Source organism: Ixodes scapularis, unplaced genomic scaffold (assembly GCF_016920785.2).
Source record: "Ixodes scapularis isolate PalLabHiFi unplaced genomic scaffold, ASM1692078v2 PGA_scaffold6__148_contigs__length_123643588, whole genome shotgun sequence".
Taxonomy (NCBI): Eukaryota; Metazoa; Arthropoda; class Arachnida; order Ixodida; family Ixodidae; genus Ixodes; species Ixodes scapularis.
The window spans coordinates 76,094,011-76,120,885 of record NW_024609881.1 but is presented as its reverse complement, the minus strand read 5'-3'; the positions used below and the strand labels follow the sequence as shown (position 1 = coordinate 76,120,885).

The 26,875-nt window shown below is 45.4% G+C and overlaps 1 protein-coding gene and 1 long non-coding RNA gene across 2 annotated transcripts in view; both read left to right on the top strand.

Annotated features, from left to right (window-relative positions):
• LOC120839842 overlaps positions 1 to 13,081 on the top strand; it is a 30,948-nt gene extending 17,867 nt beyond the window's left edge. Inside the window, exons 2-4 of the mRNA XM_040210209.1 lie at positions 1,047 to 1,112; positions 8,793 to 8,882; positions 12,929 to 13,081. Coding sequence (XP_040066143.1) covers positions 1,047 to 1,112; positions 8,793 to 8,882; positions 12,929 to 13,081 — 309 coding nt within the window. The remainder of the gene's footprint in view (positions 1 to 1,046; positions 1,113 to 8,792; positions 8,883 to 12,928) is intronic.
• A 792-nt stretch (positions 13,082 to 13,873) lies between these two features.
• On the top strand, positions 13,874 to 22,691 carry LOC121838374. The gene is made up of 3 exons (XR_006078476.1): positions 13,874 to 14,002; positions 16,602 to 16,652; positions 22,592 to 22,691. It is a non-coding gene; the product is annotated as an uncharacterized LOC121838374 (long non-coding RNA).
• Positions 22,692 to 26,875: the final 4,184 nt, after the last annotated feature.

Genomic DNA, 26,875 nt, shown 5'->3' with positions numbered 1-26,875 from the left:
GGTAGACGTAGCAAGGAGTACAGCAGCGGGTGCGGCGGGAGCCCGTTCCTCTCGGGAAACGAGGGGTGCGGTGGCGCGGTGGCGCTAGTGTCGCTTCAAAAGGGGCCGTACTCGTCGATGGCCCGGTACGGTTAGAGCAGGGGACGTCGGAGAAGGTTTTTCAGTTGCCGAACAATGAAGGTTTGCGGCTCAACTGGGCTCAAAAAGTCGCCCAACAGGTCCTTCCTTGACCATGCAGGAGACAGTATCACACCATATTTGTTGCGAGGGTGATGGTTCCTCTGGTGAGATGGGGATCAACAGGAGCTGATACGAGGGACGTCCAACATGGTTGACGGCATATGGCGCCTCCCTGCCACGGAGAGCGTGATTCTCCTTAAGACACGCGCTGACACACGCCAGTTTCCGCTGATAGCCCCTACATTCGCAAATTTTGTTTGAAGCGCCATCGTGCTTGCTCGTGGCGGCCGTGTTTTAAACTGCTGTTGCAAGACGCGCTGCAGCGAGAAAGAAGGTTGGCTCTTCAATCAGCGTTAGCCCGGCTGAGTGGTATGAGAAGGGATCAGCTCTCCATGGGAGTTTTTCAACTCATTTGATCGAGTAACACTGAGAAAACCTGCACGTCGTGACGTCCATTTTTCACCCTGAACCGTCTCGCCGACAAGATTGGCAGTACTGTTACAGCTATCTCGCCATCCGGTGTCCAGAAGAGGAAGAATAACACCAAGATAACTCTCGTGTGTTTAAGTCATATAGAATTCTAAGACTATTCCAGCAGTGCAGCTGAATTGTACATATTCAAAATAAACGTCGATCGCTAAATTCATCTCAACTTACAGCGGGAATTTGTGGCAACCTGAACTTCTACGGATTATGTACAACTAATGTTGATCATTGACCTCTGCTGTTAGAAAAACACGGGCACGCGCTGAGTGTAATTTCTCATGAGTGAGAATTCCTGAAGGTCGTTCAACTTCCCGCTCCTGCTTTTAAAGTTTTAAGTTCAAAGACTCAAATGACTGATTTATAAAATATTTATTTTACAGGATGGCATCAAAACAAACATCGACACTCTATTCAAGCTCACGGGACCGGATGGAAAAATCCTCAAGGTAAATTTGATGTCTTTCGTTTGAGTAAGGGAGCCCGGCCGAGTCTTTGTAACGTTTTTCTCGTACATTAAACCGACAATGTATGTATCACGGAAGGAAGGTTGCCATGTATTTGATAAAAGAGGGGCTCCATCTCACAGTGAACTATTACTTTGTTGCTTAGAACACGAGAACTAACTAAACATGCGGGCTATAATTACTGCACATTGAATTTAAGAAAACTAAAGATTTATAGGCGTCCTCAATGGTCTACGACTGCTTCAAAAAAATGTATTCAGTGCCGCGGTCTTTGCGAAATTTCTCAAACATACTTATTAAATTCTCGTGGCCAGGATATCGTCAATGCGGAAGTGCAAAAGTTTAATCTTCAACTCAATAAAACCTACTATCTTATCAAAAAGTTCGGAAACGAGCCCAACTTTTCCTTCAAGAGTCGGCTGAAGGGCTTGTATGAAGCCTACGTAAATCATGTCAGAGGCGAGGTAAGCGGCATTTTTATGTCATTAGATTGGCCTAATGCCTGCTCAAGTAGCTGCATAACGTCCTTTTTAATTATTGTGTTTTTGTTATTACGAGACAAGTTAATTTTAGATGAAAATCTTTTAATAATACGTGTTATCTGTATTAAGTATTTGTTCTAACTATTGCTCAATCTGGCCGCTTGCACATAAGTAATTTTGGCTCCAATTTTTTTTAACACGTTGAGTGTTCATTTGGCGGTTTCAGCACGTAGAAGCCATACTGCGACTGTTCAGGAAAGGGTCCAATAAAGTCTTAGCTCTTTTATTTACTCTCAACTACATGCCTCACGCATGTGCGTATAATGCAACGAGGTAGAGGGCCTTAGAGTGATAAACTAGTATACCGTTCATCAGGCAAAAGTGACCCCCGATTGGCCGCCGCCATGTTGTACAATTTTGACCACTAGACACGTGACCAGGCCAAATCTATGACGTAACCAGACCAAATCTCTGGCGTCAACGAAAAGATGGCAGCGCCCAGTGCGTGTCGGAAGCGTTGTGGGCGTTGATCGGAGTGTGTGGATTTCGTGAGCGGAATTCGGTTTTTGAGGGTTTTGTGTGCTGTCCCGCGTAGGAATAATGTGAAGTACGAGGGAATGAGGCTTTTCTTTTTTATTTAATTCAGAGTAAGCCAGATTCGGTCCCGTGCTTCTCGTACGGGCTCGAATCACTACCTCGGACATCGCTCGGTCGTTCGAGTTTAATTAAAATATCCGCAATCGTTAACCACGGGAGCTCCTCCATAATCGCTGAGTCGAAGGATACGTCGAACCCATCCGGAACGCGGAGTCTAAAGGTATGTAGGACGTAACCAGAACGCGGAGTTCTAACGGTACGGCGGACGTGCCCGGGCAATTTTCTTAGCTCGACCGTCAAGATTCGCATTTGAAGCAGCGAGAGAAGTGTTGAAATCTCCGAACTGCTCGGTGCTGAGCTAACTACGGACCACTTCACTATGTGATCCGTAGTGACGTGAAAAAGACCGACGGCGGTCACTCCGGGCGGACGGCGGCTCCCGGCCGCCTGCCGGGTGCCTTCTGTGAAGGGGCGACAGTCGTGTAAGCAGTACCGTACCAGCTTCTCTTGTAGTTATGTTGTTCTCAAGCAGCTTCCCGATCACTAAACCCCGCAAACGCGTGCCGAAATTTCAAAAGGTGTCTGCCAACCTGGAAAGCCTTAAACTCCCAGGGAATTTCGGATCATCTGGGAAAGTCAGGGAATCATTCCAAAAAGTGGGCTAAATAAGGGAAGACGACTAGTGAAAGCGGCATGGCGGTTGCTCGTCGGCACGGCCATGCTGAATGACATTGCCGAAATGTCATCCTTCGACTCAAAAACTCAAGGAATTTGATCAAAATAGTCAGGGAAAAACTTGAAAAAGTCGGGGAATTTGAAATCAGTAGTTTGTTAGACACAATGTTTGATTTTCTTGGCACTCCACGCGTTTTTACACACGACAGGCACACGCCCGTGTATCACACGGCAGCCAGGCCAAGCGGCTGCCAGCCACTTATGCAAGGTCGATAAGACGCAAGCGTGGAACGCTTTCGGACTGCTGTAAATACACCAGCGGGAGCGTCCGGCCGCAGTCCGACTGCCCACGCTAGGACACCCGACACAGACTCCGCGTCCTGGGTACGTCTGACGCATCTTTAGGTTTTGCATCCTAGGTACGTCAGACCTATCTTTAGACACAGCGCCTGGTAATAGTAGTGAATAGGGTCACGTTCAGTGCGCAAGTCACTTTATTACACTCGGAGAGCGGAATTCCATTCCCGTTGCGCAGGTAGTTCCCGAGCTAGGCATGCACTTGAAGACTATGTTTCACTCTTTCATAAAGCAAGCTTTGCGGGACCCCTCCGCCCTTGTGCACCCATTCGCAGGTCGTGTCGCCTTTCCTCACGTAACTCCCGCAGGTTCAGTGAGTTGCCGAGCCACTGCAGCCCTGGCGTCGCTCGGTACATACAAGAGGCGGCTCACGTCGGTCGTCCAGCAGCGTACTGGAGGGACGCAAAGCTAGCAGCCTCCTTGGTGCACGCAAGACGAGGCTGAACAGAGCTCCAAGCTCTTCTGACGCACATGTGCACTCCAATGAGACCGGTGTCGCACCCCGATTCCTAGAGATGTGGTCGCACTGGCAGTCTTGTCGGTCCCTGGGGGCCGTCGAGGAGTGCCAGAAAGCAAAATTCCATCCTTCTTGCGCAGGTAGTTCCCCAGCTAGTCACTTCCTTGACGACGTCGCACCCCCTCTGGAAGCAAGCTTCGGGATGCTCTTGTGCACCCATTTGCAGGTCGTGTCGCCTTTGCTCACGTAACTCCCGCAGGTCCAGCGAGTTGCCGAGCCGCTGTAGCCCCGGCGTCGCTGGTCGTGCATCCTGGTCCTGGTCGTGCATCAACCACCGCTGCCCATTTCCGCTGAGTGCTTGGGTGTGGTAGCTTGACGTGCTTTCGCAGAAGGCTGTATGCCTTTGCCGAGTAAAAATGGAGCGTGAGGGCAAACTTGCGCACATCCTCTGTACATGCGTTTTTGTTGCGCCTGACTCTTTTTAAGACGAGGTTGCGCATTGTGTTGGTGAATGCTGGCTTAGGAAGTCGTGTCCTCAGTTCACGGAGCAGCGTGTTCAGCTTCCTAATCCTGGCCGTCTTCCGATTGATCTTCTTCTTTGCCTGTTTCAACGGTTTCCTCGCCTTCTGCAGCTTTTGCCTACTCGTGGCCAGGACCCTGTGCAGTCGTGGTGACACAGCTGCGTACGAGTGGTCACCGAAGGAAGTGTTGCATCGCTTGAACACAGCTTCAGGGGGAGTCTCTGACGTCGTAGCCTGAGAGGGGGAAGTAACCAGCTTTACATTGCTTCCAGAACCAGCAGCAGCTTGGGCCTCTCCTGGGGTTGGCTGATCAGTCGTCGATCCAGGCTGCCTCTCTGGAGGGTGAGACCTGTCAGCAGAACAACGAGCGGTGACATTCAAGACTGCCTGTATTCCACAAGACTGTGTGCCGGGCATGCATTCTTGGCAGGTTATACTGTGCAGTGTGATATGTGACCACACCTTTTATGCGTTGGCCAGAACTGGCACTGACCCACAAAAAGGGGGTGCTGGGAGTTCTGGCTTATGAATAGGGTTCCATGTTTTGGGTGTTTTTTAATTTGTGAGTATTACCTGGCTCAGTGAGCAAAAGAAGAGCTGTGATCAAAGGGTGCAGCCAAAAGCTGTAACCAAAAGTTGTGTCCAAATGCCGTGACCAATGCGACGCAATCTAAGGAAAAAGAAAATAAGAGAAAAACAAACAGCTGTGCTCACGTTATCATTTTCGTCATGTGACTTAATTATTAATCACGTGATCAAACAAAAAATAAACCTAGAAATAAATTATCCCCTGCCCGGTTTCGAACCTAGACTCTCATGATCGCAAAACTAGTGTGCTATTCATTGGGTCAACCTTGCTCATTGACGTCAATATAGCTCGGCCAAAGGTAATGCTCACGCATTCTCACATCATGAAAGAAAGCTGAGGTGCTCTCGTAGTTTTATTTTTTTAAAAATGGGGGTGATTTTTTGGTGCTTATTTGTTCTCTCGAATTTTGAGCTTATCAGTGTCTTTTTTTTGATATTGACTAAAACTCGGAGTGTCACGGTACTTATGTGGTAAAAGGAAATGCATATCTGTGGCGTTTCTAGGAGACACAACATGATATGCACTACTCATTGCTAAATGGAGCACATAAAAACAATTCCCAAAGAAAAAGAGCAGCCTCGCAGACAGTTCAGTGCGGTCGGTGTTGTGGTTCAACAAAAGTACAGACGTTTATCAAGGTTCCCTGCCGTGGAAAGTGCAATTTCTCTTCAAAGCAAGCTCAATTCGGGTTCTTTCGGTTTTTGCAGATTTCAAGAAAAATCGTTTGGAGGTCATATTTTTATGTATATCAGTATATACTGAAAACACGTAACCCACTTATGATTGAATGATTGTAAAAAGCATACAGCATGCCATGGAATTATTATAATGGTGGTGGTTAAAAGTGTTGCAAAGAACCTGAATGTTTTACTCGAACCTATCAACTTGATCCCAAAGATGCCACTTTTCTAGTGATTCGTTGACCACCACTTTCAGATACAAGAGACACACCTTTGCAAGTTGTGCAACTAGTCGCCCGAAGTACCTGAAAACTGGAGCTTGTTACTTCCCCCTCTCAGGCTACGACGTCAGAGACTCCCCCTGAAGCTGTGTTCAAGCGACGCAACACTTCCTTCGGTGACCACTCGTACGCAGCTGTGTCACCACGACTGCTCAGGGTCCTGGCCACGAGTAGGCAAAAGCTGCAGAAGGCGAGGAAACCGTTGAAACAGGCAAAGAAGAAGATCAATCGGAAGACGGCCAGGATTAGGAAGCTGAACACGCTGCTCCGTGAACTGAGGACACGACTTCCTAAGCCAGCATTCACCAACACAATGCGCAACCTCGTCTTAAAAAGAGTCAGGCGCAACAAAAACGCATGTACAGAGGATGTGCGCAAGTTTGCCCTCACGCTCCATTTTTACTCGGCAAAGGCATACAGCCTTCTGCGAAAGCACGTCAAGCTACCACACCCAAGCACTCAGCGGAAATGGGCAGCGGTGGTTGATGCACGACCAGGACCAGGATGCACGACCAGCGACGCCGGGGCTACAGCGGCTCGGCAACTCGCTGGACCTGAGGGAGTTACGTGAGCAAAGGCGACACGACCTGCAAATGGGTGCACAAGAGCATCCCGAAGCTTGCTTCCAGAGAGGGTGCGACGTCGTCAAGGAAGTGACTAGCTGGGGAACTACCTGCGCAAGAAGGATGGAATTTTGCTTTCTGGCACTCCTCGACGGCCCCCAGGGACCGACAAGACTGCCAGTGCGACCACATCTCTAGGAATCGGGGTGCGACACCGGTCTCATTGGAGTGCACATGTGCGTCAGAAGAGCTTGGAGCTCTGTTCAGCCTCGTCTTGCATGCACCAAGGAGGCTGCTAGCTTTGCGTCCCTCCAGTACGCTGCTGGACGACCGACGTGAGCCGCCTCTTGTATGTACCGAGCGACGCCAGGGCTGCAGTGGCTCGGCAACTCACTGAACCTGCGGGAGTTACGTGAGGAAAGGCGACACGACCTGCGAATGGGTGCACAAGGGCGGAGGGGTCCCGCAAAGCTTGCTTTATGAAAGAGTGAAACATAGTCTTCAAGTGCATGCCTAGCTCGGGAACTACCTGCGCAACGGGAATGGAATTCCGCTCTCCGAGTGTAATAAAGTGACTTGCGCACTGAACGTGACCCTATTCACTACTATTACCAGGCGCTGTGTCTAAAGATAGGTCTGACGTACCTAGGATGCAAAATCTAAAGATGCGTCAGACGTACCCAGGACGCGGAGTCTGTGTCGGGTGTCCTAGCGTGGGCAGTCGGACTGCGGCCGGACGCTCCCGCTGGTGTATTTACAGCAGTCCGAAAGCGTTCCACGCTTGCGTCTTATCGACCTTGCATAAGTGGCTGGCAGCCGCTTGGCCTGGCTGCCGTGTGATACACGGGCGTGTGCCTGTCCTGTGTAAAAACGCGTGGAGTGCCAAGAAAATCAAACATTGTGCTAACAAACTACTGATTTCAAATTCCCCGAATTTTTCAAGTTTTTCCCTGACTATTTTGATCAAATTCCTTGAGTTTTTGAGTCGAAGGATGACATTTCGGCAATGTCATTCAGCATGGCCATGCCGACGAGCAACCGCCATGCCGCTTTCACTAGTCGTCTTCCCTTATTTAGCCCACTTTTTGAATGATTCCCTGACTTTCCCAGATGATCCGAAATTCCCTGGGAGTTCAAGGCTTTCCAGGTTGGCAGACACCTTTTGAAATTTCGGCACGCGTTTGCGGGGTTTAGTGATCGGGAAGCTGCTCGAGAACAACATAACTATAAGAGAAGCTGGTACAGTACTGCTTACACGACTGTCGCCCCTTCACAGAAGGCACCCGGCAGGCGGCCGGGAGCCGCCGTCCGCCCGGAGTGACCGCCGTCGGTCTTTTTCACGTCACTACGGATCACATAGTGAAGTGGTCCGTAGTTAGCTCAGCACCGAGCAGTTCGGAGATTTCAACACTTCTCTCGCTGCTTCAAATGCGAATCTTGACGGTCAAGCTAAGAAAATTGCCCGGGCACGTCCGCCGTAGCGTTAGAACTCCGCGTTCTGGTTACGTCCTACATACCTTTAGACTCCGCGTTCCGGATGGGTTCGACGTATCCTTCGACTCAGCGATTATGGAGGAGCTCCCGTGGTTAACGATTGCGGATATTTTAATTAAACTCGAACGACCGAGCGATGTCCGAGGTAGTGATCCGAGCCCGTACGAGAAGCACGGGACCGAATCTGGCTTACTCTGAATTAAATAAAAAAGAAAAGCCTCATTCCCTCGTACTTCACGTTATTCCTACGCGGGAGAGCACACAAAACCCTCAAAAACCGAATTCCGCTCACGAAATCCACACACTCCGATCAACGCCCACAACGCTTCCGACACGCACTGGGCGCTGCCATCTTTTCGTTGACGCCAGAGATTTGGTCTGGTTACGTCATAGATTTGGCCTGGTCACGTGTCTAGTGGTCAAAATTGTACAACATGGCGGCGGTCAATTGGGGGTCACTTTCAGCTGCCAGTTTATCACTCTAATGCCCTATACCTCGTTGGTATAATGCCACCGATCCCTCTTACCCGTGAGTATAATTATTGAGTTTGGTTTTAGAACTGTGCTTCAAGTGACTTCCAGTATGCTAGAATATGCCGTTTTCAAAATAAGAGCCTTCTAGTAGCTGCTGTGCCGAATCTCATGGTCCACCATTGCTTGGGCAAACACTGTGAGCATGTAGTGGTCACGAGGGTTGCATCAACATTTGACGCGAAATTAGCTCCGTTCGAATCAAAAAGACACTTCACAACCAAGAAATGGCGGCCGCCGATGTTGCTTGTTCAGATCCGTGATGTGCTAGCGCTGTCGCTGTAATGTGCTACCGCCAGACAGGTTATGTGGAGCTAGCCACCGTCCAATAGGTAGAGTTCAGACGTATGCATCCAGCCATCTATCCGTGGGAATATTGTATGCTTGTAAACGCTTGCGCAGCCTCGTGATATTTTGTTTCCTCGCCATCCCCAGGTCAAAGAGCGTGTTGGAGACTTGAAGCCACTCTATGATGTATTCCATGCATTCGTTGACGCCCTTTGTCCCGGTCTAGTGGGACCTGTGGTGAGAAGTCTTCGCCGGATAATACGACTAGTTACTGTTTTTTTTTTAAATTATGTTATGCATGTCGATGTTGGGAGCTTAATTGTACATCCCAGTGTTTTTTCGCGGTATTTGTTCGTGCCGAGAGATGCTAAAAGAAACAGCGTTCAATGATTGCACTCCTTCTCTAGAGAACACAAACAAACAAACAAACAAGGAATATCCCATTGTTACATTTAGATCGATGTCAATGTACCAAGAGCTCGTTACATTGTTTAGTAAAACAGAGATCGAGGCCAAGATTGTATTCTCGCTTAGGTGTACCTTGCATATTTTAACTTTATTTTACGCACAAACTTTCAACCCCAAAATGTTTACCACAAGCTGAGCCTTAAAAACAATTCTCGCTAAATTCCAGTCTTGATTGCTCCTGGTTTCAGCTGACTACAGGAGAAATATACTTGAAGCACAATATTAAAACTACAGAGGAAACGCTCTCCATATTGAACTTTGCTGACAGAGGTTTCTCAGTTAACGTCGCATCTGAGCAAGCTGACCCCGTAGTGCATGATTCATTTGAGCTTCCACCAAGAGTGATTATATTACTAGGATATTTCAATTAAATTATACTTCCAATTACTTTCCTGAAAATTTCTATACCATAATTGAATAACATTACGAACTACCGGAAGCTAGAAGTAGACTTAAGAAGAAATCCGTGTCAAGTCAAGGATTACATGCAATCCGTTACTTTTTCAAGTAAACTTATAACTAGCACGTTCTTTTTTTTTTTCGGCAGTGATTTGTAATTTTGTTTGATTACTAATATTAGAAACGAATTCATTTAATTGCTTCATTCTTCTTTAAAAAATGAGCATAATAAAGAAACTGGTGTTTCATGAGCCGACAATTCAGCAACGTAATGATAATAAGTTCAACAAACTAGAAAACATTGCGAAGAAGAAAATAACCGAAAAGAAAACACGCTTTTTCAATGAACGGTCACTAGAAACACTAGAAAAACGTGCAAGGCAAATTCAAAAATCCGAAAGACGAATATCAAGACGACAATGCCGAGTAGGCGTTACCTTCTTGATCTTCTGGTGGAGCTAGACGCTGTTAGTGAGCATGCACATCGCAAGTTTGGTTTTTAAAATTCCAGAGATACCTTCCGGTCGCCATAACCTAGCGGGTCGGTGGCTGTGATTGCAGCTTTTGCTGCCTTGTCAGCTTTCAGGTGATCGCAGTGCACCTACACTCTTTCTCTTAAAAACAACCTTTTTTTTTCTTTCAAGAACTACCATAATCAGGGCGTATCAAAACAGGAAAATAGTGTTGGACAACATTTTCGAAAACATTAGATTTGTTTCAAGTATTTTCTTGATAAGTGTACGGGAAAAGTAACTTAGAATTATTTGTAACGTAACGAGTAAAGTAATCCAGGGCATTTCAGTGAAACTAACGTGTAAGATAAATCCATGAGATCTGAGGCTCCGTAATTTGCAATTGTAATTCCTTGCATTTTTTAAGTAATGGGTACAAGGCTGGCTAAAAGTAATGAAATTGCAATTACGATACTGAGTAAATATTTACTGTAAGGTTGCATTGCTACTTCTTCGCGCGTGAACATGGCGGAGCAATTCTTTTTTCATTACAATGCATACTGCTCGGCCAAGCTAGCGCGAACATGGCGTAAGCGTTTTATCGCACTTTGGGGAGCCGGGGTAATTATAGCAAATTACATTTTTTATTCGACTGAGCGTTTGACGCAAATCAGCAAATTACAGCATACTATAGTAACATACAGCTTTGAAAAGGCGAGAGTGGCGAGTTGCAACCATCGACCCCGCAGCCACTGAAATTACCCAATATAATTGAATTCAGCCCAAGGTTCATTCTTTCTCCTGACTACAAACAGCTCAAAGACGTACCTTTCCGGAAAAAGACCACATAAAAATAAACACAATGGTAAAAGTACTCATGGCAAACTTTATACACCTGCCTAAATTAGTAACATTGATTAAACTTTGAATGATATCTTACCCAAGCAAAATGATTTGTTGGCCTAGTTGGTTAAACATTATGAAAATTAAAAAGCGTTCTCCCTCTTGTCCTTGTCTTTTGCGCTTTTTAATTTTCGTAATATCTTACTCAATCATAGCTAAGCTCTCATACGGTAAGAACGTCAACCCGAAAATTAAGATGCAAAAAAACGTTCGTGATTCAAATGCGTTGCACTTTGAGTTCTTGAGTTGTCACTGAGATTTGACTAGACCATTTAGTTGGAAGAGGACATACAAAAAAAAAACACTTCGATTGCTTCTCGGTGTTAACTGCGTCGCGCTTTGTACATAGTATAAAAACCAAAGGTTCAACAAGATTTTCCACGCGAGCATTGTTGTGGTTTCAGCTCTCTGACAACCGGGTGGCTTAGCATAGGCTTGATGAAGTCAATTGAGTTCTGTGTGCGTTTAGACAAACGGCGAGTTATTCCGCACAAAGGGGTACCTCATCTACTCCGTTGCAGATAAGCAATTTACCCCGTACAGTAACACTTCTGGCTTAGAACATTTTAAGTACATCAGGTGGTGATACACAATCGCACAGCGGTTCAGTACTCATCGAGATTGAAATGGGCTAGAACAGGAATCAAATCGGGGATAATTAACTTTGATCATAAGTCGTTATCCTCGAGCCTAGACCTGGGGGACAAAGAAGTTTGGTTAGATGTATAGCGCCATCTTATGCGTTGCAACTGTGATAGGCTCAGCGTCAGCAATCAATGCAGGCCCAAGCAGTAATTTCGCCTTCACCCCAGAAATGAATAAACGAAGTGGAGACAATTTTATTCTCGCGCATCCGAGTGCCCTGCCGAACAGTGACGCAACGCTCGTGTTCAATTGCTCGGCAGCATGCACTTCCCAGTATTGTCTTCTTTCGGCCACCAGTGACGGTGACAAGAACTCGTATGTGGCGCCTTCTGTTCTCTGCGAAAGGCTTTACGAGGATAAGTAGAGCGAGGGGAGGGAATGAGACCACGTGGGCCGTCAAGACGTCGAGATCTGATTGGAATAATTAGAAGAAGACGCAAAGACTACCGTCCTTTGCAGCTATCCACTCACTCCTTTCAGTCAGGGCAAACACGAGCGTCATGTGCTCCCCACGCAGTGTCTCATGGTCGAACGCCGGCGTTCGGCGGTCGAACGGGTTTGAGCAGTGGGTAGAGGTAAGGGCAACTAGCGTTTGCAGTTACCATCTATCTTTCCAATCATAGCTGAACTCTCAGACGTCCCCGCGTGGCCTCATCTCCCCATACCTCTCGCATTCTCGGAGTTTACCCATATTGTTTAGGTCACACCACCAGATTTATTCTCTAGCAGTTACTCTATGCCCGGTTGTCAGGAGACTGGTATATAGAAAGTAATTATGTCTCTTTTAAAAATGCACGCAATTAAAGAATTAAATATCTACTAAATTGCTTTCTTCATAACGTAATCATGGCAATGAAACATTGCCATTACTGTGATAAATTAAGTACTCGTAGATTCCACCCAGGACTACAACCCACATGGCGCAAAATGCACATTGAAAAATGTCGGCGAAGAGTCGTCGTCAGTACAAGCTGGTCACATCAACTCAGCGGATGCCGCCAATCAATAGATACTGGATGGCATGAACTTTTTTCGAAACTTGAAAACGTTCAGAGTATTCGACGATGTTGGATTCCTCCAATACATTTGCCCAATTTCTACACGAAAAAACATAATGCTGTCAGGAAATACGTGTACTCTTCAATGTTGAAGAATATATTACGTAGTTATTAGATATTTTATATGTTAGAACATATCCACGTATGTTTATACAAAATTAAAACAAATATATGACCCGTTAACGATTTAATTAATTCGTTAATGTGAAACAATCTAAACAGTATCGGTATTTAATATGTTTAAAATTTTCACGCGTGAAAATAATAGTCAAACTCCTGTCAAACTCTAACCCAGGGAGATTTCAGACATCTCTCGGTATTTCTTTAGCGAAGTGACTGTTTTTCTTTTGTGTTTCAGAACGCATTTTGGCTAAGTATTACAGTGTACCTGCTCTTAAGCATACCGGCAATAATCATGGCATTGAAGTTAGCGGCGGTCTACTCCAAAGTCAAAGCACCTGGGGAGGTGCCGGTTGCTACAGATGAACTTATGAGCCAGCCCTTGGTGTGAGCATGTTGTTTTGGGTTTTATTTTGCGTGAGGTTAGCTCCGATAACGTTTCCTAGCGCTCCTTGCTACGAGCTGACTTTTCTAGAAGGGAACTGTACCGACACGCCTCAAGTACGCGTTTGACAGCGCTACACTTTCAAGAACAAGTCTTGTAGCCTTGTGAAAAAAGAAATTCACACTTCGAAGCAGGACAACAGCTTGGCAACCGTGAGCGCGGCTTAGCTGCAAGCTTGAAGGTTGGACGATCTCGTCACACCAGGAGCTCAAAGTCGGCGCCTCCGCCGTGCTACCAAACAGCATATTTAATCTACTGTCGGTGACAGGTTTAGAACCGATCAGATGCTTCTTTTATGATTATATTGCAATTAAATGCAACGGTGCAACCGAGCTGTTCACCTTCCCCCGGGATTATTTTCGTCAGATGTTCTTTGTCTTCCGCCTTTTTTTGAATTTGCATGCGACGAAGTCTTATCAAAGGCAAGATAAGTGTTACATTGGTTTCGTTTTAACGCTGAATAACATTTTAGGAGGGGGTACCTTGGTTAAAGCGTAATGCGCAGGAGCGAAATGCAAAAAGGTTACGAAAATTAATCCTGATGTTCCGTGGCTTGTGACGTTATTAGTCAGATAACTGAGAACGCATACACCTTTCCCCTCTTCGACCGTGGTCAGAATGTGGTCTATCGCAATCTAACGCAAAAATACCAGACTGTGAGCCAGCCTTAAGCTGGTCACATTGTTTCCCTCTCCTCAGGCCCAAAGGGATGCACGCGGTTCCACCACGACGGTCGCACGACGAGGAAACTTCTCAACTGCCTAAAGCGTCCGAGGATTTTCTCTCGAGCGGGTGGCACGCCACCATTCCCAGTACGACGACCTTTAGCCATATGAGGAGCACAGAATCCGGTATAAGGAGCAGCGCGTAAGTTTTTGTTTTTATTAAATATTTTATAACACAGTTCATTTAGTGGTAGTGTTTTATAAAAACATTAAAGCCCGGTCACGCTGGAAATACACCACACAAATACCAGTCTGCAAACATGTATGTGTTCTAGTATGACGGTCCGTCAGATTGGCCGTGAAACTCTGTCTGTAGATATGTCGAAAGTGCACATGTGTGAAGAAAGCATGCTTTGAACATGGTTGAGGCGTGTCCTCAGACACTTCTGTCATCATGGCTGCAGCCAACACTGCGTCTCTTGTTTCATGAACTAGGGACTTCCTTAGCGCGAAATGTATTGCCGTACATTCATATGCGGAGCCTAAATTGGCACGCTACGTCCCGCTCAATATGGCTAAATTAAGCGACACTTTGGAACTCAGTAAGGCTCCCAAAGTTGCACACGGCTCATCTCAAAACATGGGGCGCATTCTGCCCCCGACCTAATGCATTAGATTAGAAGAAAAAAAAATTTACAGACGCTTTGCACATAAAATAGTGGGTCAAGAATCTCTATACCTATTTTCACCTCAAGAAAAAAGTAAGTTTTGCACATTGTTCATAAGCGGTGTGAAGTTGTTCTTGTGAGATTCGGCTATTGAAGGAAAAAGCGGTCCTTTTGTTGTTTGGAACGTGTACTTATCAATAATATAACGTATATATAATCTAGACTTTACTTACATGAACCTTATTTCTCTAGGTAAAAGGGAAAATCAATAATAGTCCAGGAAGAGTCGAATTTGTTTACTACGCTTCTTGAGGCGAAAACGGGTATAGATATAAAGAAGAAACCTTTAAGAAGTCCTGTAACAAAAACAATATATGAAATCCTCTTGAAATTATTTTTTTATGAGAAAGATGCAAACATTCCAGTTTTTTTTTATTCAGAAACATCTCAAATGTGCGAAGTGTCTCTTTATTTTGGCGAGCTCCGAAATATTATTTTGAAAAGAGGGATTAATTTATTTAGAAACTAAGTGAAAAAAAAGTGGGCCCTCTTTTATCAAGTGCAAGGTTAAACTCTGGAGGCATTTTAAGGAAGAAACAACCATGTAGTGCATAGCTTCAAAATAATAATTTTAGTTTGGTGGGAACAGCGCGAAAAACGACGTAGGACTAGGACGAAGATACACTCAGACAGGGCGCTGATTCACAGAAGTAGGAACCACCAACTAGTCCAACTGCATGGCTTGTTGCATAATTTTAGTTTAAAAAAAGAAACGGAAGTTAAATTATCGTAAATGCGTCTGTTTTCGTTCGAATGATGATGTTGATGTAAACTCTACTTCAAACGATTAGTGGGTATTAAAGGGTAATTCAGGTCGAAAATTGAACCGAAATAAATGACTGATATCTATTTATGGAAACTAAATACGTGCACCTCCACATTACCACACTAACGAGAAAACCTGAACCACTCGAAGACCGTTATTGAAAATCCTACCACCTGCCTCTCGGCGGGTATTCAGCGTGTTGGCTGTTTGTCAAGCAATTTCGTGCCCGATGTCATGTTTGTACTCAAGATTACTTGATCATACTGCGACTTCTTTCGCCGTGTTTTTCCGCAACTTATTTAATCGTCCGAATGGACTATTTATGCTTGTTATGGATATTTTTTAGCTACCGCCGTTTGTCAGTCCACCTCAGCGATCGCGCACGGAGGTTATTGACTCCCTGCTCGCTCGAGAACGCTGTGGTGACGATGGTGGTATTCACTGCCGACAATAGTTTAGTTCACGTTTGCTCAACGTGGGCTTACGATTGGCCTCCACAACTCTTCTGCAATGTGCCTTGCACATATCGAGATTGTAGCCCTTAGAGTATTAATGGGGACGCGCTCTGAGCCTGCGCTAAGCCCACTTTTATCCTGGCGAACTCGCTATTCGGCCGGCAGTTTGATGACTTTGTATTAATGTTCGCTGCGGAGGACGCTATCTACAGAGCAAAGCACTAAAACAGGCATAGCATCTTACCTGACTGAACGAAACTGCTCTTGCGGCTAGGCCTGTTGTATGTTTTGCGGTACTGTGGTACGAACCTTGCGACCCATGATGGCTATGCCGCTAATCACAAGGGTTGCCATCATGCTTCATCCGATAGTTTCAGTCATTACAGCCAAACGCCTCCGAAACAAAACTTTGAGGTATGCTATCTGCGAAACTACACGAGGCACCAAAAAAGAAACTATACCTCGCAATGCAGAAACATTCCTGTCACTAAAAACAGCCGTAATCCGGAAATAAAGAAAAATGTTCCGGAGTTATCTTTTAACTTACCATTAATGAAACTGCACCTTTAAACGCACATGAAGGATGCTCCATGGCGGAATCTGTAAGTAATCAGGAGTGTGGGACAACTTAAGAAGCATAGAGACTGACTTGGTATGTTCATGCTTGTTGATTAGTGAATCATTAATCAATGTTCTTATGGGCGATTGCCATTATATTATTGGCAGCGGAGTGACAACGAGGTGCCCGAGGCTGCTCACACCTCGCGGTCTTTAAACTGTCAGTAACTCTTTTGCCTCCTTGTCTCGGCATTTGTTTTGCTAAATTATCACTCTCTCATACTTTCGTTTCAGATATTCACCTTCTGACCTCGACTCGCAGCGGTATAAATCTTTTCCTATTAAGTAAGTTCGCAGCAATTCCTCTGATTTGATTTGTAGCGGAATTATTTCAATATTTGAAGCCTGCAAGCCACTGAGAAAAGAACTGCCATATAAAACGTTTTTTTTGTGTGTGTGTGTCTTTTCGGAAGTAGGATTCGATTTTAAGGAAAGAGCGCCTCAGCTAAAACGCTCCTAAACAGGCATCTTGGGTTTTGATATTAATGGCAGTCACATTGAATTTAGTAAATTATTCTCCTAATTTTTTTTTTTTTGCTTTTTCATTTTTTTTAATTGTTCGTGCGCCGCCGTTTATGTCTTATGGTTGAAATATCGAATAACAGGGCTTCCGGTACTTGGTGTAAACCTTGTTTGTTTCACTTCCCCATTTGTTCTTTTAACCAGAAAGCTGCCAGAATTTGTTTTGAAAACCAACTCTGTTGTGGGCGGTTTTTATCGATCACTGCTCTGAGCCACGAAGACAGAAATAATCATCATTAGAAAATAAATGGCTCTTGACAAAGTACTGCTAGTACGGTTTAGAAATGAACAGTTAAAAGGAAAATGTGATTTCGTCGGAAGGGCATTACTTAGAGCGGCGAATGTCAGGTTGGTAGTGCAAACGGATAATGAGCAAATTAACTGTTGTAGACCTACTGACTAACATTAAAAAAATAAGGTTAATTTTCACATCGGAATTTTAAACAGTGTAGCCCTTCATCAAAATATTCCACGGCTGTTAGAATTCCTACGACTAAACTCTTGTGCACAGAGTTGCCGGTGACTGACTAGCAGCCAATGTAGCTCGTGGAGAGAGGTAGGTTCACACGGTAGACAGGGAAACTCCGTGCCAGTGTTGTAGGCGTTACAGAAACAAAGTAAAAAAAAAAAAACGTCACTTGTTACTTGCAAATAAGTTTAATGCGTCACCAACCTACGTTACCTAAAAATAAAAGGAACGCGTCACCGCTACCCAGACCGATAAAAACAATTACGGACGTAACTTTTGCGTGACTTTCTTTAATTATGGATGAACACGTTTTACTGTTTTTACGGTACGGTATGCGTACGCGCCATATTTCGAGAAACATTACGTTCATGCAAAAACTGAACCTAAATATATTATCGTTTTTTCTTTTTTTTTGCGGTTTCGCCTAAAACTTAAAAGAAAATAAAAGAAAACGAAAAAAAATCTCCACACTTGACATGGCAATTGGCGACAATAACACACAAAAAAAATTTAAGTGCAATTTTGTTAAGTCTTGGGAATAAGAAGTAACGAGTAATGTAGCACGTTACACGTTATCTGAAGTAAGTAACGAAAGTACATTACCCGTTAGTGTTTTGAAAAATTAACGAGTACGCTACTACGTTACCAAAAAAAAAGCAATGCGTTACCGATAACGCCGTTACTTCTAATGCGTTACCGCCAACACTGCTCCACCCTCTCCACTTCCGCCACATTTTTCCCCTTATTTCGGCAATTCTAACCCCGCCCCTGTATTTAGCGTCTCCCGTCGACACGGAAAGTTTGAGTTCGCTTCCGGTAGGCTCTGAGAAATATGAAGGGTCCATTTTTCCACAGAAAACTTTAGGAGACTGTAGCGCCTTAGGTATTTCCAGACTCGACTCGGATGTTGAACTGGTCTGGAATGGTCGGTAAAAACACTAACGTTTTATTTAGTTCAGATAGGGCTGAATTCAGAATAATGATGAAGACGCGTTGTCGGCGTCCGTCCAGGCCGCTGGTCCCAAGTCGACTCGTCTCTCTATTTCTACTCTACTTGTCTCCCTTTGTCGTCCTGCGCCGCATTCCTTTGTACCCCTGTGGCGAGGATACAAAGGACGAAAGACAAAGGCATCACTTCACGCCCCCTCGCGGTGGGGTCAAGTGGTGCAACCGCGAGGAAATACGGCAGTCGGACAAGAGAGTAGTGTCCGGCGGTCCGCTGTGGATGGTGAGATTGCTAGGATATTAACCAACGTTATGCAACGGATATTGCGCGGAGCCGCTGTAAGCGCGCGGTAAGGTCTGCTGACGACGCTGTACTTGAGCCGGGTAAAGTAATCTTAAGCTCTCAGGGGCTGCTCTGTCGAACGGAGAAAAGCTATCTCGGGAGCCGCTGTGTGGGTGCGTGCGTACGTGACCACAAGTATATTGACGCAAACCACGGAGAGAGCTAAACGAATTGCGAGGCCTATATATATCTATATATATAAAAACATTAGTCCGCACTTTTACACAGATCATGGCGAACCGGCATACTCACGGCCACTGCACCAACTGATTAGTTGTTGGCCAAAAATTTCCAGGATGTTGCGTCGTGGCGGTGTTTCGCGTAAACCACAACCGATCACACACCAAACAACAGGTTCTCGAGAAAGTGCTGCACAAACTGTTTGATCGCACCCGCGTTTCAATTCTTTGCTCGCTAACTTTCTCTTTGATACTCATTGACGTCAAATGCGTTCCACCCCAACACTCATGGCGAGATCGTAGGCGCGAAACCATCGACGAAGTTTTCTCTCGTGGGTGCGTTTCCACCGTCGAGCAGCCGCTGCTTGCACCTGAGTTCTTGACTGCCCCATTCTCGCGCGGAAAGGCTTAGGGCCCTGTCAAACTGAGGCAACAATTGGACAACTCTATCCGGCAATACGAAGAAATCGTGTATATGGAGACCATGTCTAATCGCGGCAACGACAACAGTCGGACAAGATGTTGCTGCGGCCCCGCAATCGTGTTGGCCAATTTTGATGTCGGACCACCCTGTCACACCGCGCTGACGGCGGGGACAACAGGTGGAATACTACACCATCTTGATTGTTTACCTTTGTTCTTGTGAGACACTGAGTCGCTGGAATGGGGATTCCACAAAGCGCTAGTGTGTGCGAAGGGCCGCAAACTACCACAGACGACTTCACCCAGTGACTGTGATTGGACAAATGCGAATGAAGAAAATGATCTTCATTCGCAGGCAAAACAGATAGCCCTAACCGAGTAAAGTGGGATTGCTGATATATGTTCGGGATTTGCGCCGCCGTTTGAAGCGTTTTTGTCCGGCTCTTTCTCTGATGTAATTCATATTTTTACAGTAAAATTGAGTTAGCACCGACAGTACTCCCAAGCGCCTTTTGTCGCGTGGTGTTTAGCTGAACTGACAGTGCTTAAGAGCGGCGGCACCGAAACTATTGGCCTTCGTAAAACCGTCGGAATAAATATTTTCAAGGCTGTCTATGTGTCTCCAGCCTGCTATGTGATTGCTTACTTTCCCAAAATGGCATGGGTATTTTGACACAAATCAGGTGTCTGGTTGTGGCTGTTTCCATGTTTCAAGCATCAACAATCATGATCAGAGTGGTCGTTTTTATGCTTAGATTTTTAATGTTTGCTTTTCTGAATTGTTTTTGTTATACTTTATCAGCGGGTGAGTAGCCATGCAATTTTATTTCACTAGAAAGAACATCAGCTGGTCTCTGGGCAGTTATAATTTCAACACCAGTCTGAACATTCACGACCGTAGCTGTGATCATATTGACAATAATTTTCCGTAATTCCGGAATAAAAATATCATCCAATTATTTTAGCTGCACGCCAGCCTTAATTTTTTGCTAAATAACGTTTTTTAAGCCTTTATTTGACCAAGCAATTGAAAAATATATTGATGGAAAACTAGCTCTGACATCAAAGCTTTGTTGTTGTGTTGCCGGCCTTTAATTAGGCACAGTTCAGCGAAACACACGTTGTCCAAAGCAAGTTGCCGCTGCTCTTGCTGCCGAAAGCTGCCATATTGAGGCAACATTTTTGTTGTTGCCTACGTTGTGCTGCTGTTGCCGCGGTTTGACAGGTTTATCAGACAACACGGGGAGCGAGCAACAAGTTGCCCGACTTTTAGAAACCGTGTTGTGTTGCTGTTGCCTTCTTGTTGTCTCGGTGTGATAGGGCCTTCAGAGCGCCGAGCGAAATATCCATTTAGGCCTGGGTAGAGATGCTCAAAAACGTATTCCGGGATAGAAATACTGAGATACATTTCTTTTTGCGGTATGCGGATATTTCGGAGATACTTTGCAAAAAGAGAAAAAAAAATGTATAAAGAATACAGAGATACAAATACTGAAATACCTTTATTCCTCGAATGACGTCATGTTCCGTAAAAAAATATTTAACAATGAACTATAAGCTAGGTAATGACCGATAAAATGCGAGTCCCAAATGTGGTGCAAGAAACGAACAAACATTAATTTTCAATTGAGAAAAACATCTCTCTTTATTCATGAAAGGTTCTCGCAAACAAAGGAGAATGAAATTAATGGCACTTGAGTAGCAGAAGCTTTTCAAACAGTTCGTCGAAAGACAGCGACGGTTCGGTTTTAGTACAAGACTTACGAACGAGAAAAGTCTCTACAGCGCTGCAGAGGAGCATATAGTTCGTATTAAGGCGAGAAAGAGCAGATGGCGATAACGTTCCCCATATGATACCTAAGCAATCGCGAATGAGCGAACGCACTGCGCCTCAACCGCGAATATGCTCCGAGAGTCTGCGGGAAAAGAAAAGGCGAGAGAACGCGGGGACGCCGGGACACCGAGTTCTGATCAGAAGAATTAGTGGGTAGTCCTAAATATGGCTGCCTTTCCGCCCACTGGGGTTGTCAAGCGCGTTAAGGCTCTGTTATACTCCCACGTTGAACGCAGCGACCGCAGCGTCGTTCAAAAGATGGGCCTTTTGTTGGACGGCTAAGAGGAATTCGATATTTGCGACGGATCAATGTATGTGTGCCCTGCGCTACGCCACGTTTGCAACGCTCGACGTCGGTGTGTAACAGAGCTTCTAGAACGCGGAACACCGGCGGCCCGTTAAGGCCCGTTCACACACTTGCGTTCGACTACAGCCGACTTAGACAATGCCGATTTTCAAGCTTCCTGAGATGACTTACGACAAGCTTCCCAGCAGTGCATATCCGGTCGTAAAGCGTCGCAAGAGGCTTGAAATCCGGTCTTGTCTCGGTTAGCCGTACTCGGTTGCAAGGGTGCGAATGGGCCTTAAGCTTGCGAATTCCAACGCGTTCGACGAGTGCAGTTCACACAAAATCAGCTCTTGTATCCACTGCAATTGTTGAACGCGTTAAAACACAAAAAGCCGGCGTCCGCCATTTTGCTCTCGCATTCGGACGCGTTCGAGGAGTGCAGAGGAGGCAAAGGCAGCCATGGTGCAGTTTTAGATCTGCCCACTAACCATTCGAATCTCGGCTCGGCGTTCTGTCTCTTACTGTTTGTCGGTCTCTCGGCGCATTAGCAGCGAATCGATGAGGATATTGCTGTAGTCGCCATCTACAGGCACCAACGCCACATATGTGAAAGATAAATGTGCACTTGCTCTGTTCGTTCATAGCAGCATGACCTTCGCTCAGTACTACAAGCCCAGTGCAGCTGACGGTGTTAACGTGCCTTGGATACGTTCCGCTTCGACTGAAGCAAGTGTATCTGAAACGCAACTCCGCCTGGTATTTTTAACGTTCTACACCACTTGTTTATCCGAGCTGATTCACACTTTTTAACATAGTGCATCAAAGAACCTGGCGCGTCACGCTGTCGCGAACCTGGTAGTGAGTTTAAGACATGCTGGAGGAGTTGGCGAACAAACGTAAGCGTCGTTGGGGTCGCGGCGTCCGAGAATGGCTGCCGTAGTATCCGGCAACTGCACGGTGAACAGCCTGTGCGCCAAGTTGGCGGGTATTGCAAAGCAGTCGTCTGTCACATCGATCCCCTCTGCTATGCCACCGCCAGGATTGCGGCATGCGACAATATGACGCAGTCGTAACGCTAAGGGGCCGGAATTTAGCGGTTTAGAAGTAAAGGTGGGGTAGACGCACCAGGCGGAGAGGCGTTCGAAAGAAAAAGTTACCCAAAATTTATAGTTTGAAACATAATGGTTTTTTCCTTTTTTTTTTTTTTTTTTTTTTTGCAGTTCGACAGTTGATGACCAACAAGACGCCGTCGAGTTTCACAGGAGAGCTGGATACCAGTTCGCAACAAAGTGAAACCCATACATCGAGAAGCTTTTTTGCTTACAGTGATAAACTTGTTAATAGTAAAATTGTTCTAAATATCTCGACCACTTGTTTGTATCTAATGGAGTATTTATGGTCTCAAATAGAAATTTTGGTTGGTTCTGACTCGCTATCTCGCGGTCTTGGATGCAGTGATTTGGTGATGGCGTCAGGACGCCGAGACGGAAGCGGTAGATGGTCGCCGATCATCACAAATTATAATAAGGTGAACAGCAATTCAAAAAAGAGAAGTTAGAAAAAGATTCATTTACAAGCCCGGCAAGTTTGGAAGTGCTCACATGGTGGGCTGGAAGAGGGAGGTGTGACGATCGGACATGCGAAAGTGACTCAATAGTTCAGCATGCGTAGCTGTGGTGGATTTTAGCGGGGCGGAGAGCAATCGATAAGCGGATAGCAGCGCCACCCTCCACTGCAGTGAATTGCTGAACATCCTTGCCATTTTCTCCCGCTAGACGAAGCAAGCCATCGTCCCACCTCCCCTTCTAGCCCACCATTACCCAACTGAACGCCAAAGCAGTACGCGTCCCCAATCTGAGCTCCGCAAAGGCCAGCAGTAGAGAACGTAGGAAGTCTTACATCACTTCCTCCTTATCCGGGATGTGTCTGCAAATGTCACAGGCCCCACACGCGTGGAAATGTAGGAGAGAGACAGAGAGAGGTTCTAGGAACAGGGTGAAAACGGCACTGACAACCCCATGTTTTTTTCTTGTATTTCAATTTATTATGATGTCAGCAGACTACCCAATAAATATTTTGCTACAGAATCACGTAAATTTATTAGGAAAAAATTTTAACTGCTCGAAAGCGAAACCGAAATATTAGCGCGGACGCTCATGCCTGTTGAACATGGACGATATGTGCTGAGTTGGAGGGAGAAACGTTGAGGAGGAAAGCGATGCCGGAAGTCACGTGGCAACACCCAACCGCGTTTTTTTCCTTAGTTTTTTTTTTACTACGACTATCTCATCTCCCTTCCACTTGATGTTCTGCGCTGGAAGATCGAGTGGCCGGTACTACGAACAGTTCCAAAGTAGCGGCCCCACATCCGTCGGAACGTTGGTTGATCGTGTGCCTCCATCGCGCCATCCTGCCCGATGTACCTCGCCGTATTGAAAATGACGGGCGCATGTACTTCCCCTAATGTGAGCAACGTTTTGTTTTCGATTGAAGAATTTCCAGATTTTCTGAGGTCACAAAAAAAAAAGGCTTCGTGCTCTTTACTATTTTAATATTAATTATGTGCCTTAGATGAACCACAACCTTAAATATATTGGGAACACGTAGTTTGAACCCTACGTGACTATGGAAAAGAGAGCGGAACTGAAACCGCCCAAATTTCAACCGTCTGTGTTCGGGCGGAGAGAAAATGAATATCAACCCTTAAATTTCGTTGTGATTAGTTGGGCTCTTCCAGGTAAAGTTTAAATAAAAACCTCGGTGAACGTGAATACCAGTCAGTGTCCTTTTAATGCCTTCTCGCGACTCCTAAACGCATTTTGAGTAAAACTAGTTCCAAACCCTTGGGACGATCACGGTCTTTTTCTTCTGCCTAATGTTCTCTTGTTGCGTGACATGCATGCAGTAGTACTGATGTTCTCTGTAATGAAGAATTAGAGCTCAGCTCTTTAGGAGGAGGTGGGAAGGGTACAGAAGGGAATTTACTCTGCAATTGGGGGACAATTTCCAGGTTACTTTCCCCACTAAATTTAGCAGGAAAATTTCCGAGATAAATTTGTCGGTAAAATTTTAGCCAGAAAACTTCCCCGCTAAATTTGGTGTAAAAATTTCCGCGCTGAATTCAGCGAGAAAATTGCCCGTTAAATTTGGCGGAAAAATTTTCCCGCTTATTGTAGTGGGGAAAGTTTCCCGCTAAATTTAGTTGGGATATACACTCGCTCAATGTGGCAGAAGAATTTTCTGCCAAATTTAATGGGAAAATTTCCTAGCTAAATTTAGCGGGAAAGTATTCTACCAATTACATGCCGTGTGACGTCACCAGGATGGCGTCACTTGTAACTCTCGTGACGTGATCATGACGTCAGTGTGACATTATTATGGGAAGCGTTCCATAAGCAACGCGCGGTTACGCCTTGGAGACGTCGCTCAAACCGGAAACGGGCGCCTAAGGCTGGGTGTGGGCTAAAGCGCACACCCAGCTCGACGTGCGTGGAGCGAAAGCTCGCGCTGCAGAACCCAGGGATCCTGGGTTCGAGCCCCACCCCTGCCCGTTTCGATCTGGGTGAGCATCGTACCGGCGTGCGGTCGTGTATCACTACAGCGTGAGCACGTTCAAGACCCCAGGTTAGCAGTCGTACTGCACTGGCGACAATGCTCATCTACAGTGTTAGCCAGTGTCGCCCCTACTGGCAGACCAGGGTGTAAGATAGACCGGTGGGGAAACGAGAGCCAAATGAGCGACCGGATTGTGTAACCCTCGGTTTTCTCTTTTTTCCGTGGCGCCATCTATGTGGAGCACCGCGAACTCTCACTCCAAGTGGGCGACCGGTGGCGACCGGCTAAACTGACGGAGGTGGTTTCTCGTGGATTTTCAATAGAGGAATGTCGCGCTCTCGGTTTATTTTGCGCACTCTCCCATAAATTATCGTGCAAATCCGATTCCGATTTTTTTCCTCTCGCCGCAGCGCCATCTGTCGCAAATCAGGGGTACCCGCAAGCAGACGAGTACACAATCCGGTCACGGCGCTGCGGTAGGCTTCTATGGGCCGTTTCCTTACCTGCCTATCTTACGCCCTGTGCCAGACCGACCTTACGCTGTATAAATCACTAAAACCTCCTATTTGACTTTGATTTTTCCACACTAACGCCACATGGGGCCCGAGATTAAACCTCACCACTTTCGAGCGCAGCTCTTAGGCGCGCGTTTCCGGGTTGAGCGGCGCCGCCATCGGTGTAACCATTTTGCTAAATTTAGCCGGTTCATGTTTCCTTATTAAATTTAGAGGGAAAACTGAATTGGTGTTCAGGTCACGTGACGTCAATTTCGACTTCAAATTTAGCGTGGAAACTTTGCCGCTAAATTTTGGAGGGAAGTGTTTCCATTAATTATAGCAGAAAATTTTCCCCGCTAAACTTAGCGGGAACATTTTCCCGCTAAATTTAGTGGGAAAAGTTAGTCTGCTAAATTTATCGGAATAAACAAAGAGGGACAAGAAAGAAAGAAAAGGAGAAGCGGAGGGTAAGGAGAAAGAGGAAAGGCATGCCCGCCCCTCCTTCTGCTCAAGAGCTGCGCTCTATTTCGCCTTACAAAGATTTGCAAGCGTCCTTCTTTCTTTTTTTATTAATACACTTCCTAACCGCACGCAAAAGTGAATAATTCGGTATAGGATGGAACAGATCTTCTACCGTTCAGGTAAAAGACACTTCTTAAACCACGCGCATCTTTGTGTAGGAATATTACTTCGTAAACTTGATTTATATGGTATTTGCGGTTTGCCTTTATCGCTTTCGAGGTCCTATTTACACCATCGTAAACAGTATGTTTCCATTGGTAAATATTCATCTGATATCAAACCAGTTAAGTCTGGCGTCCCACAGGGGAGCATACTTGGACAATTTCTTTTTAACATCTATATAAATGATATTGTCAATATAAATCCATCGGCAAAATTTGTAATATATGCTGACGACAGCAGTATATTTTTTTCCGGCACAAGCAGCGATGAACTTATCGATGTCGCCAATTTAACATTGTCTAAATTGTACGCCTGGTCCCGAGATAATGGTCTGAACATTAATACCGAGAAAACAAAAGCCACAATTTTTCGGCCAAAAAACAAGAGTGTAATAATAATGCGAGACATCGTATTGAACTCCGTCCCCATAGAAATCGTCAGCACTTTTAAAACTCTCGGAGTATTCTTTTCAGAACGAATGTCATCGGATAACCACATTGAACACTTAGCCACAAAACTGTCACGTGTTATAGGACTAATATACCGTCACGGTTCTTTCCTACCCGTTAACGTGAAACTATTAATATACAATGCCCTGTTTCAGTCCCATTTAAATTACTGTACCCTCGTTTGGAGTAACACGACGTTCACAAACTTGCAGAAACTATATTTATTGCAAAAACGAATATTGAGAATTATTTGTAATGTGCCTTATGATTACCATAGTGAGGGTTTGTTTCAAAAGTTCAGGATGCTAAAAATATTTAA